We start from the raw sequence: 13,870 nt of genomic DNA, 5'->3' as shown, positions 1-13,870 counted from the left end.
TGTTTGACCAGTGCAGACTTGATGGGCCGAAGGGCCTTTTTCTGTGCTGTAGACCTCTATGACTCTCAGTAGGCATGAGGAGGAAGCTCTACAACTTGTGGGCAGGTGTGCTTCAGAATCAATAGGAGATGGAGACATTGCAATAAAGCTATTAGGGATGGGAAACTTACAGAACTGTGAGTTGTTGCTGTGTGCAGATATTCTGATGATTTGAAACATCTTTTCCCATTGCTCAATTACATTTTTTACTTTTTTCACTGGATGTGAACATTGCTGGCAAGGCCAGCTTTTGTTGTCCATCCATAATTGCCATTGGGAAAGTGGTGGTAAACTGCGTTCTTAAACCACTGCAGCTCATGTAGTGTAGGTACACACATAGTGTCGTTAGAAAGGGAGTTCCAGGGTTTTGACCCAACAACAGTGAAGGAATGGTGATATAGTCCTAAGTCAGGATAGTATGTGGCTTGGAGAGGTTCCCATGCGTCTGCTGCCCTTGTGCTTTTAGGTGGTTGAGGTCATGGGTTCAGAAGGCTCTGTCAAAGGAGGCGTGACAAGTTGCTGCAGTGCATTTTGTATATGGTACACACTGAGTATTGATGGTGGAGGGAGTGAATGCATAAGAGGGGGTGCAGAACAAGTGGGCTGCTTTGTCATGGATGTTGTTGAGCTTCTCAAGTGCTTTTGGAGCTGCACTCATCCAGGAAAGTAAACAGTATTTCATTAAACTCTTGACCTGTGCCTTGTTGATGGTGGACAAGCTTTGGGAGGTCAGGAGATGAATTACTTGATGCAAAATTCCCAGTTTCTGAACTGCTCTTACAAAGGTTATATGGTCCCAATCAGTCCATGATGCTGTTTATGATTCACTTGATCCTCCTTCCATCTTTTCTCACAAATCATTCATAATATTAAAGACCTCTGTTAGGTCACTTCTCTGTCATTTCAAAGGTTAATGTTAAATATGCAAAAATAAAGTCTACATCATCAGTGGTGTAAGATCACATGACAACAGATTATGCTGGGAAATAGTTCTATGTGAAGCCTTGTACTGTATATAGTTAGTAGAACGTTCAATAAAAGGTAAAGTTTACCAGGAGCCTTGACTCCAGCAGTATCCATCAATCCTGACCAAGGGCAGGCTTATCTAAGACCCACAACAATGCTAACAGGCTCTAGCCTTCTTTTTATCAAGAGACAAGAGAGCCAGCCTATCAATTCTTTCCTGTTATGTATTCTTATGCTCACGGTACTTTAAGGATGGTCTAACCAAGATTTAGTACAGGTTCAGCATAACATCCCTACTTTTCAATTCTATCTTGTTGCCCCAGTATTTACATAGCTGGTCCAGTTAAGTTCCTGGTCAACGGTAACCCTCAGGATTTTAGTGATGGGGTATTCAGCAATTGTAATACCATTGAACGTCAAGGGAGGTTGGTTAGATTCTCACATGTTGGAGGTGGTCGTTGCTTGGCACTTTTGTGACACAAATGTTGCTGGCTACTTATCGACCTAAGCTTGAATGTTGTTCAAGTCTAGCTGCATGCAGGCAACATGGACTGCTTACTTATCTGAGGATTTGCGAATGGTAATGAACACTGTGCAATCACCAGCAAACAAGCCCAGTTCTGACCTTATGATGGAGGGAAGGTCATTGGTGGTGTAACTGAAGATGGTTTGGCCTAGGACACTACCCTGTGGAACTCCTACAGCGATGTCCTGGCACTGAAATGATTGGCCTCCAAACAACCACAACTATTTCGTTTGTGCTAGGTATGACTCTAACCAGTAGATTCACAAATCAGGAAGTAAATTTAATGTCCATTGTTTCCCTCAGAACTGCTGAACTCTTACATCAAATAAACAGCCTGGCATCTCCAGAGATTCTTTTTCCAACTGATTCACTCACACCATTATGGTCCCTTACTTACCCAAGTACCAACCTATATAGACACACTTGAAATGAAGGCACTGATGAGCCAAATGAGGCATCACAGGTGAATCACAGAGCATAACATGAGAAAGACCCTGGTGCCTTTGGTGGTCCAGAAATCAAATCAATGCAACTTCAAAACATCAGGAAAAGGCTTTAAGGGTAGTTGGTATTTCCACCGTGGCAACAATGACTACTTGAAGAGAATGCAAACCTGGGGCTTTGAGTACTTAATTGGCATTATTCAACCGCTAAAATGCAGACAATTAGGCCAGCTGAGCCCGTGCCTATCACCAGTTGACTGCAAATAGCAACCACTTCTGTTGTTGCTCCTCACTGGCAATGACAATATTTCAGCATCAATGTGGCTCTCTCCAAAACCAGCACAGACTGTAGCTTCTAGTCTGGTCCTACTAGACATTAGGCACACAGCAATGTGGCTCTGGAAAGAGGCCCTTCAAGAACATTGGCTTCATTGTGATGAATGACCCATCAGTCCTCAATAGTTCCATCGATAAAGTTCTGGTCACAAACTTCACAATTACCTAATAGTGAGGTAATACCTTGTCGAAGTAAAAGACTAAGGTTAAATGTGAAAAGAGTGTTTGACACAAGGGGTAATCACCCTCTTAACAAGTAGCAGTGTGGCATAATGAAGGGACAAATGGTAGTTAGCAGATACATTTCTGACAAGTCAACATATTTGAATATTTTATCAAGGGGGATGTAAAATATGGAGATTGATGTTTCTAAATATTCTCTCCCAGAGAAGATATTGAAAGTATTACAGATTGACTGAAGAGTTATCTGGAGAGAAAGGTATGGAATCGTGAAGGGCTTTACTGTGTCATTCAATAGAGGGTAGCCTTTTTATTGGAAGCTGTTGTTGATGATCTCTTGCCTGTCAGCGTATGCTTCTGACAACAGGTTGTCATGGCCTATCTCCTCTCTTTCTAGGGATTCAGTGCCACAAAGAGCAGATTGGGCTGCAGCACCTTTTCCTTCTTCACCCCTGAGCTGTCCAGGCATTGAAAACAGGACTTCAGGATTCCAATTGTTTGTTGTACAACGATCCTGGCAGTATTCAAGACCTTGCTGAATCAGTCAGTAATACAAAAGAAAAATATAACAGACACAAAAATCTGAAATAAGAACAAAAAACGCTGGAAATAGGGAGCAGTCAGGTAGCATCTGTGGAGAGAAGCAGAGTTAATGTTCAGGTCGATGACCTTTTATCAGAACTGAAGATAGAAAGAAAGGTAATAGGTTTTAAGCCAGTAGAAAGGTAGGGAGGGCAGGAAGAACAAACATACGAACAAGGTGCAGAAGTAGGCCATTCAGCCCCTCGAGCCTGCTCTGCCATTTAATAAGGTCATGGCTGATCTGATAGTAACCTGAAATCTGCATTGCACTTACCCCCAATAACCCACTGCCCCCTTGCTTACCAAGAATCTATCCATCTCTGCCTTAAAAATATCCAAAGACTGCTTCCACCATCTTTTCAGGAAGAGAGTTCCAAAAACTCACGACCCTCTGAGTGAAAAAATTTCACCTCAGCTTGGTTTTAAATGGGTGACCCTTTATTTTTAAAGGGTGACCCCTAGTTCTAGATTTTTCCACAAGAGGCAACATCCTCTCCACATCTGCCCTGTCAAGACCCCTCAGGATCTTATATGTTTCAATCAAGTTGCCTCTTAGTCTTCCAAACACCAGCGGCTACAAGCCTAGCCTGTCCAACCTTTCCTCATAAGACAACTCACCCATTTCATGTGTTAGTCTGGTAAACCTTCTCCGAACTGCTTCCTACACAGTGACATCGTTCCTTAAATAAGGTGAACAATTCTGTACACATTACTCCAAATGTGGTCTTATAGTGCCCACAAAACAGAAAATCTGTGATAGGATGGAGGGCAGGAGAGATTTAAGAAAGGGAAGAGTCAGAGATGGGTCAGGTGAAGGTCAGAGAAGGGTGGAAATTGGAAACAAAGTCAATGAAATTTTCCAGTTCATGGCTAGAGCAGGAAATAGCACTGATACAGTCGTCAATGTAATGGAAAAAGAAATGAGAGAGGTCCCATGTAGGACCGTAATAATGAATGTTCCACATATCCCACAAAAGGGTAGGCATAGCCAGGACCCATGTGGGCAACCATAGCAACACCTTTTATTTGGAGGAAGTGAGTGGAGTCGAAGGAAAAGTTGTTCAGAGTGAGAACAAGCTCAGCCAGGCGGAGGAGGGTGGTGGTGGATAAGGACCGGTTGGGCCTCTGTTTGAGGAAGAAGCAGAGAGCTCTGAGTCCATCCTGGTGGGGATGGAGGTGTAGAGGAGCTGAATGTCCAAAGTGAAAAGGAAATGGTTAGGGCCAGGAAATTGGAAACGGTTGCGATTTCAGTTCATGGGGCACTGGCGCCAGTACTGGGGTAGAAGGGTCCTGTTCTGGTGTGATGGGCTTCACTTGAACTGTGCTGGGATCAGTGTCCTGGCGAATCAAATAACTAGGGCTGTAGGGAGGGCTTTAAACTAAATAGAAGGGGGGAGGGTTCTGGAGAGGGGATACATAGGCTTACAAAGCAAAAGGATATGGTAGCATTGCAGGGCAGCTATTTAGATAATGATACCTAGTGTGACAGGAAGGGACGGAGTGTACAAACATAAAAAAAAGCAGCAAATAGAGTCAAAGGGGGAAAAAATTGTAAAAAGGCAAAATTAATGGCTCTTTACTTAAATGTGCGTTGAATTTGGAACAAAATAAATGAATTAACGGCACAAATAGAGATTAATGGGTGTGATCTTATAGCCATTACAGAGAGATGGCTACAAGGAGATCAAAGCTAGGGACTGAATATTCAGGGGTAAGTGACTTTTCGAAAGAACAGGCAGGAAGATAATGTTGGTGGGGTAGCTTTGTTAGTACGAGAAGGAATAAGTACGACAGCAAGAAATTATCTTGGATCAGAAGATGTAGAAACCATATGGATGGAGGTAAGAAATATTAAGGGGAGGAAAACCGTGGTGGGAGTAATCTGTAGGCTCCTTAACAGGAGCTATACTGTAGGACAGAGAAAAAATCAGAAGATAATGAGGGCATATAAAAAAGGCAATGCATTAATCATCATGCTTAAATCTTCATGTAGATTGGGTAAATCAAATTGGCAGAGGTAGTTATGAACAAGAATTCATTGAGTGTATTCGGGACAGTTTCCTAGAACAATATGTTGTGGACCCAATCAGGGATCAGGCAATGTGTAATGAGGCAGGTTTAATAAATGATCTCAAAGTAAAAGATCCCCTAGGAAACAATGACCATAACATGGTAGAATTTAGCATTCAGTTTGAGAGTGAGAAACTTGGATCAGAAACAACTGTGCTAAACTTAAATAAGGGTAATTACAAAGGAATGAGGGCAGAGTTGGATGGAGTGGACTTGGAAAGGAGTTTAGCGGAAAAAAACTGTTGATGAACAATGGCAGATGTTTAAGAAAATAGCTCATGACTCACAACAAAGATATAGCCCAGGGAGGAAGAAGGATTTTAGGAAGGGGATAAACCAACCATGGTCAACCAAGGAAGTTAAGGATAGTTTCAAATTGAAAGAAAAAAAACATACAATGTGGGAACGATTAGTGGTAAGCCAGAGGATTGGGAAAGTTTTAAAAACCAATAAAAGATGACCAAAAAAATAGAGGGAGAAAATAAACTTTGAGGATAAACTAGCAAGTAATATAGAAACAGACAGTAAGAGTTTCTTTAAATATACGAAAAAAAGAGCAATGCCAAAGTGAACATAGGCCCCTTAGAGAATGAGGCTGGGGAAATAATAATGGGGAACCAAGAAATGGCAGAGGAGTTGAATGAATACTTTCATCAGTCTTCACACTAATAGCGTTCCAAAATTACTAAATAATTAGTATTAATTATCGAACGCCTTTTGGAAATCCAAATATATTACATCTACTGGCTCCCCCTTTATCTATCATGCTTGTTACCTCCTAAAAGAGGAGGGAGGAAATAAATACAATAACTATCACTAGTGAAAAAGTACTAGGGAAACTAATGGGGTTAAAGACCGATAGGTCCCCTGGTGGGTTGCATCCTAGGATATTAATGGAAATAGCTACAGAGGTAGTGGATGCACTAGTAATAATCTTCCAAGAATCCTTAAATTCTGGAAAAGTCCCAGAGGATTGGAAAACTGCCAATGTAATATCCTTATTCAAAAAGGGAGGGACACAAAAAACAGGTAACTATAGGCCAGTTAGCTTAACAGCCGTCATTGGGAAAATGTTAGAGTCTACAATAAAGAATGTAATAGCAAAGCATTTAGAAATGCATAATATAATCAAGCAGAGTCAGCATGGCTTCATGAAGGGGAAATCATGCCTGACAAATTTATTAGAATTCTTTGAGGAGGTAACAAGCAGGATAGATAAAGGAGAACCAGTAGATGTAATATATTTGGATTTCCAGAAGGCGTTCGATAAGGTACCACACATAAGGCTACTTAATAAGATAAGAGCCCATGGAGTTGGGGGCAGTGTATTAACATGGATAGAGGATTGGTTAACTAATAGAAGACAGAGTTGGGATAAGGGGGATGTGATTTTCAGGATGGCAGCCTTTAACTAGTGGAGTGCCACAGGGATCAGTGCTGGGACCACAATTATTTACAATATATATTAATGACTTGGACGAGGGAAGTGAATGTACTACCATCAAGTTTGCGGATGACACAAAAATAGGTGGGAAGGCAAGCGCTGAGGATGGCACAAAGATTCTACAGAGGGATAAAGACAGGTTGAGTGAGTGTGCAGAAACTTGGCAGATGGAATAAAATGTGGGAAAATGTGAGGTTATGCACTTTGGCAGGAAGAATAAAGGAGCTGAATATTATTTACATGGAGAAAGACCGCAGAAAGCTGCAGTACAGAGGGATTTGGGGGTTCTCGTGCATGAATCACAAAAAGCTAACATACAAGTTCAGCAGGGAATAGGGAAGGCAAATGGAACGTTTATTTCAAAGGGAATGGAGTATAAAAATAGGGAAGTCTTGCTAAAACAAGGCACTAGTTAGATCACACCTAGAATACTGTGAACAGTTTTGGTCCCCTTATCTAAGGAAAGATATACTGGCATTGGAGGCAGTCCAGAGAAGGTTCACTAGGCTGATCCCGGGTGTGGAGGGATTTTCTTATGAGGAGAGGTTGAGTAGGTTGGGCCTGTAGTCATTGGAGTTTAGAAGAATGAGAGGCGACCTTATAGAAACATATAAGATTCTTAGGGGGCTTGACAGGGTAGATGCTGAGAGATTGTTTCCCCTTGTGGGGGAGTCTAGGATCAGAAGGCATAATCTCAGAGTAAGGGGTCACCCATTTAAAACAGAGATAAGGAGGAATTTCTTCTCTCAGAGGGTAGTGAATCTGTGGAATTCTTTACCAAAGTGGGCTGTAGAGGCTGGGTCATTAAGTATATTCAAGGCGGAGATAGACAGATTTTTAATCAGTAAGGGAATCAAGAGTTATGGGGAAAAGGCAGAAAAGCGGAATTGAGGATTATCAGATCAGCCATGATTTCACTGAATGGCGGAGCAGACTCGATGGGCCGAATGGCCTACTTCTGCTCTTGTGTCTTATGTTCTTATGGTCTAAGTGATGTAGGGCATTGGAAGAGTCACAGATGTAGGTGGGAAGAGACTGTACATGGGGAGGAAAATTAAGTCCTTTTTTTGTGGAACATTCACTATTCCAGTCAAAATCAACACTGCAGTATGCCTGAAAAATGCATCCATGACCTGTCTAATGAAGCACTGACCCACTCATTGACTGATGTGATTATGTTACTAGGAGTCATTCTGAAGCATCTGGATGCATAAAAATGCTGTCAAAGCCACAGACAAGGTAGTGAGAGCCCCTAACTGAAAGAGGATGCAGGTCAGGGTCCAAGGGAGGCACATCTTTGTGATGGTGTCAGGAGGAAAATGCAAACTTCGTGGACACTCCCTATATGAAAAATCCAGAATGGTCCTCTGTGATACAAATACCTATAGGTCAGATGTTGACTGTGCATATGATGCTGTGTTCTCCTAGTTTTCATCCTTTCCTCCTCCATGTTAATCCTCCTCTGCTAAAAAGTCAGCAATAAAGGAAGCCCCAGAGATAAGTCCATTATTTAATTATGAAGGGTACCCTTTAAATTCTTAGCAAATTCTACAAAGTTCCTACAAATGCTCAAATATTGCAGTTTCAAGTAAAAAAAAGTCCAAACAAAAACTGTTTATGGCCAGTCACCTTCTTGATCTCTTTCTGCCTGTGAGCCACCTTTGCAATGGCTTTAGTTTTCAGGTGCAAATGGGCAGAAAGGCAGGGTAATAAGGAACTTTTGGCCATGCCTCTGCCCACTTCATTCAAATTCAGTTGTGGCACATCTGGCACACAATCAGAATCATAGCAGGTCCCACAAAGAAAAATCTGGTGGACATTTTTAAAGGAAGAATTTCACCCTATTTTACTTGGCAGCCTGATTTATGCTGTCCAGAAATGGGCAGTTTCCTTAAGGACAATCCAGAGCAGTGCCTGAAAGAACCAAAAGGATTTGTCATGTGGGATTGGGAAGGATAGAATATAGACAGCTGTACCAATTATTGTCATAAGCATCTAAGATGCATCTCAAAATATCACCATGGCAGATGGGCTATCTGAAGAAACCTGGGAATTCAGAAAAAAATATAGAGATTGAATAATATTTCCAGAAAAAATGATAACAATAGAGGATGCTAGACAATAATATATTTGCCAAGCTAAGTATTCTATGAATTTCTATTTGTTTCATTAGTAAGCTGAAAGAATTGCCAACACATTGACCCCTCAACTTATTCTAGTGAATAATTTATTTTTAGATCACATCACATTGATAAAATACATTTGCCAGTACTCACTAATCTGTTAACGGATGTGAATGCCTTCATGGACATCTTGGCATGATCCTTCTCACTAGCTACTGAATACAAAGGATCTGCGGTGGACAAAAGAAGTCATTTTGTTATTCAATAGCTCATCATCATAATTTTTTTCTAACTTGATAAGAAGTATTGATGTATATAATTACAATAAGGATGACTACCGATAATAGGAGTCACCAACATGAATCCCTCAGCTTCAAGTAGTTAACTTGTTTTTAAGAACTCATCTAAGTGTAATATAAATTTCCAAATAAATTCATTAATTTGGTTATATTTTCATTGTGTTGTAATTCATATAAAAGTTAATTACATGTATATTCTTGTAAGATGCCATTTCTGAAAACCACACAGCCAATTTAAAAACAGCAATAGCTGAAACTGCTGGAGACCTAGCAGGGAAATGTGGCCTGGGAATTTCAGTTGAGCCGCTGCACCTCAGATTTACAGCACAGCAGGATTTCTGCCTGTCAGTCTGTCCCAGCGTTGACATTGCAAATCACATCCCTAGGTCGTTTATATAAATGGGCTGGGCACCTGCACTACTTACAGTGGTCACTGGAATTTTGCCATCTCATGTAGACACACTGGCAGCATTGATGGTAAGGGGCAATGGACAGCTCTAGCCAAAAAAAAGAAATTTTCATCGTAACATGTTCCTTTGTGTCACTGCCATTTTCCTATTAGCAATCAATCTCTCATAGGTCAGCAATCAATCTATAATAAGATGGACTGCCATTGGAAACAACATTGTGAACCCCATTTATGCTGCTTATACATTTACCATATAAAAGGTGGAACCTCTAAATTTGGATGCTATCTCAACAGTCCCAACTCTTATAATGCAACAATGGAGCTAATGGACAGAAGTGGCCACCTACTCCCCATTGGAATTCTAAAACAGGACAATAAAATGGTGGATGTGTGCCCTAATTTTGCCTTTCACCCAAATCACACAAGTACACCACCAAAAAAAGTTAGGATTTATTTTTAGTCATTTACTTAAATATTGCTAAAAAGAAACATGTCGAAACTTTTCATCCTGCACTTATCAAGACATTCGCAAGAATAGGAAATGCAAAGGGAACAACAATTTATACTTCATGGGAAGAGTGCCGAATGGTTGGCAAGTGGACTCTGATTAGCAGAGCATTGCCATGGAGAATGCATCAGTTAACTGAAGACTGACAGTTAACTGCCAAGCTTTGTTTAACTTTAAACCAGGCAGATTGACTGATTGGTCAAGGCATTGCCCTGGGGAATAAACCAGAGCATGGCTGTCACCTATTTTGCTCAGTTGAAACAGGCGCAATGTGTGCACGTGTTCTTTCCGCTTGCAAAGAACAGGGCTCTGTGGATTAATTTGTGTAGCTTCTAGCACACATAAGTGCAACACACTGTGAGCCCAATTGATAATCTTAAATTGGTTGTCAGCGTAATTCTTAGAACATTCAGGATTGTTTAGCAAATATTGTCCAATCGTGGAATAACATCTAATGTTGGACACTGTATTTTGAGTTTTGCAAGTACGGACTGGTTGGTGATGATCAGTACCTTACTTTATGTGAACTGCCAAAGGGACATGCTGTTTGATATGATCCACCAGTCTTTGGGATGTATGGCCTACATCCCTAGCATCGCACCAGTACTGAAAGTCATACATCACATTTCTTATTCGTGTGATGGGCAGAACATCTTTTTGGCTTGATGGCAGCATCCTGTTAGTGGTGAACACCACTCATGTTTCTACTCCTTGGAAAGGCAATGTATCTCAAAAATTTGAGCAACAGGTGAAGTTAGCCATTCCACATTGCTATATTCAGTAGCAACATGAGTGGTGTTCACCACTAACAGGGCACTGCTGTCAAGCCAAAAAGCTATTCTGTCTATCACACAAATGAGTAATGTGGTACATGAATTTCAGTGTTGGTGTGATGCTAGGTATGTAGGCCATACATCTTAGAGACTAGCGGATCATATCTGTAGTAATTGTAGCTTTAAGGAATGTAGTGACTGTAGCTTTAAGACTTATTGTGTTGTATAGTATCACGTGACAGTGTGAACAAATCAGCTCTAAGCACGGGGAAGAGTGGGAGTTCTTCTTCCAGTTGTGGAGCTTGTAACTGCTGCTGCAGCCTGTAAATAAGGTTTGATGTTTCTAATGAGAAACCTGTCTGGAAAATCAAGTCTATAACAAACTGGTGATAAGGACAGGATTGGTTCCAGCGTTGACCCTCACCCAGTGACTGTGGGTATTTTGTTTAAACAGAAGAAAAGCAAGATATACTCATCAGATATGCTACATTTTGGCAGGATTGACCCCTTCGAACCATCCACAGAGGATTGGTGTCAATATGTAGAACGTCTTGGGTTCTATTTCCAGGCAAACGAAATAAGAGGGGAGGAAAAGAGGAGAGCAATTCTCCTAAGCGTTTGCCGGAGTAAAACCTATAATTTAATCTGAAGTTTGATGGCCCTGAACGCCCCCGACTCAAAGGCCTTTGGTGAATTGGTAGACCCTGTTAAGGGACACTTTCAACCTAAAACTCTCAGTGACCATGCAGAGGATCAGGTTTAACTCAGGGGTTAGAGCCCCGGGGGAGACCATTGCTAAATACATGGAGAAATTGAAACAACTGACTGAACACTGTGATTTCGGGAAAATGCCAAGTGATATGCTCTGGGATCATTTGGTCTGTGGTGTGCAAGATGATGCCATTCAACGACGATTATTAGCTGAAGTAAACCTCAATTTTAAAAAAGCATTGGAAATAGCACTCACGATGGAAAGCGCCGAATGGGACGCACAGGCTATATAAGGTGCACAAAATGGCGCCATTTTCCAGTTGGGGTGGGAACAGACAGCTGGGTGTGGCGTGAAGAGCTTGGGCTCCATCGCGAAGCAGGAGACAGTGCTGCTACCCGAAAATTTAAAATAAATACAGGAAACAGCTCAGCAACAAATCTGAAAATGAATTGTTACCAATTGGAAGCAATCATACTCCTGAAACCTACCATTTTAAAAAGGTGGAGTGCTATTTTTGCCATAAAAGAGGACACATACTGAAGCAATGTAAAGTAAGATTGAGACAGGCGCCCAGGCAGCAAACTAAGTTAATCGAAGTACATAATGTGGAAGAACCAGAAACCAACAATTCTGATATTTACTCCCTATTTAATGTAAAAGTAGAGAAGACTGAGCCAATCACTGTTACTCTGCAGGTAAATGGAAAACCTTTAATGATGGAAGTGGACACTGGTGCTTCAGCCATTGTAGTGAGAGAGCACACATTCAAATATTTAAACAAGAGTACTCAGCAATTGAAACAAAAAAACAGAAAATTCTGGAAAAACTCAGCAGGTCTGACAGCATCTGTGAAGAGAGAAACGGAGTTGACATTTTGAGTCCGTGTGACCCTTCTTCAGAGTTCTAAAGAAAGGTCATACGGACTCGAAACGTCAATTCTGTTTCTCTCCCCGCAGATGCTGTTAGACCTGCTGAGGTTTTCTAGCATTTTCTGTTTTTGTTTCAGATTTCTAGCATCCGAAGTATTTTGCTTTTACTCAACAATTGAATTTGGAACAGACTTCAGCCAAATTGAAAACTTATACTGGCGAAACTATCCAAATGAAAGATATTACCATTGTATCTGTTTATTATAAGCACCAAACAGCACAACTCCCAGTGATGGTAGTAGAAGGTGAAGGACCAAGCCTTCTGGGTCATGATTCATTGAAAGAAATTAAACTAAATTGGTCTGAAATTTTCCAGCTACGAGTAGGCGGACTGTCAGAGCTGCTAAAGAAATATGACAAGGTTTTTCAAGAGAAACTAGGGAGAATCAAATGCCTACAAGCTAAGATCTTTGTTGGCTCAGAAGCAACTCCTTGTTTCTTTAAAGGCCAGTGCCATACGTTCTGAAGAAGAAGGTTGACACTGGATTGAACCATTTAGAGAGACTGGGGGGCCATATAGCCGGTTCAATTCTCAGAATGGGTAGCACCTATAGTCCCTGTCTTAAAACTGGATCAGATCATCCGGATGTGTGTGGACTATATGCTAACAGTAAACAAAGCTGCCAAGTTGGACAAGTACCCTATCCCCAAGATTGAGGATCTCTATGCTAAATTAGCAGGAGAAACAACTTATACTAAACTAGATATGAGTCACACGTTTCAGCAGCTGGAACTGAATGATACCTCCAGAGAGTTTGTGACCATAAACACCCACGATAGGTTATATTAATACATGCGTCTACCCTTCGGTGTTTCTTCGGCCTGCACAATTTTCCGGAGGATGATGGAGAGTTTGCTATAAGGACTACAAGGATCAAGCCGTGGTCTACCTGAACAACGTCCTAATAACGGGTTTCATGGAAGCTGAACACTTGGCTAAATTGGGGAAGTCTTGAAACGATTTTTGGAAGGAGTGTACTTAACAAAAAGAAAAATGTGTACCTTTCAGGCAAGTGAAGTCGTTTATTTGGGCCACTGGGTGGATGCCCAAGGGTTATACCTGGCAGAAGAAAAGATTAAAGCTATTAAGGAGGCACCTTCGCCTAAAAATGACTCTGAACTCAAGTCATTCTTAGGTTTGGTTAATTATTATGGTCGATTCCTACCCAACTTATCATTGGTCCTAGCCCCTCTACACTCATTATTAAGTGGGTTTGGAAGTTACCCCATGAAGAAGCCTTCAAGAAAGTAAAACAACTCTTGTACTCTTCAAACTTGTTACTACACTACGACCCAACAAAGGAACTGGTACTAACCTGCGACGCGTCCATCTATGGCATGGGAGTGGTACTATCGAACAAGATGGACGACGGTTCAGAAAGGCCGATAGGCTACACATCCAGGACCCTTTCCACGGCCAAGAAAGGGTATTCACAAATTGAGAAAGAAGGATTAATCGATTATTTTCGGAGTTAAAAAATTCCATCAATATGTACATGGCTGACACTTTATGATAGTGTCTGCCAACAAA

At 41.2% G+C, this 13,870-nt stretch overlaps 1 protein-coding gene across 1 annotated transcript in view; it reads right to left on the bottom strand.

The window, feature by feature from the left end:
- cfap91 (cilia and flagella associated protein 91) overlaps positions 1-13,870 on the bottom strand; it is a 95,165-nt gene that overhangs the window by 75,373 nt on the left and 5,922 nt on the right. Inside the window, exon 2 of the mRNA XM_078559968.1 lies at positions 8,863-8,939. Coding sequence (XP_078416094.1) covers positions 8,863-8,939 — 77 coding nt within the window. The remainder of the gene's footprint in view (positions 1-8,862; positions 8,940-13,870) is intronic.

This window comes from Cetorhinus maximus, chromosome 16, assembly GCF_964194155.1.
Source record: "Cetorhinus maximus chromosome 16, sCetMax3.hap1.1, whole genome shotgun sequence".
Classification (NCBI taxonomy): Eukaryota; Metazoa; Chordata; class Chondrichthyes; order Lamniformes; family Cetorhinidae; genus Cetorhinus; species Cetorhinus maximus.
Note: the sequence above shows the minus strand (reverse complement) of the source record. Positions and strands in the feature narration are given on the sequence as shown.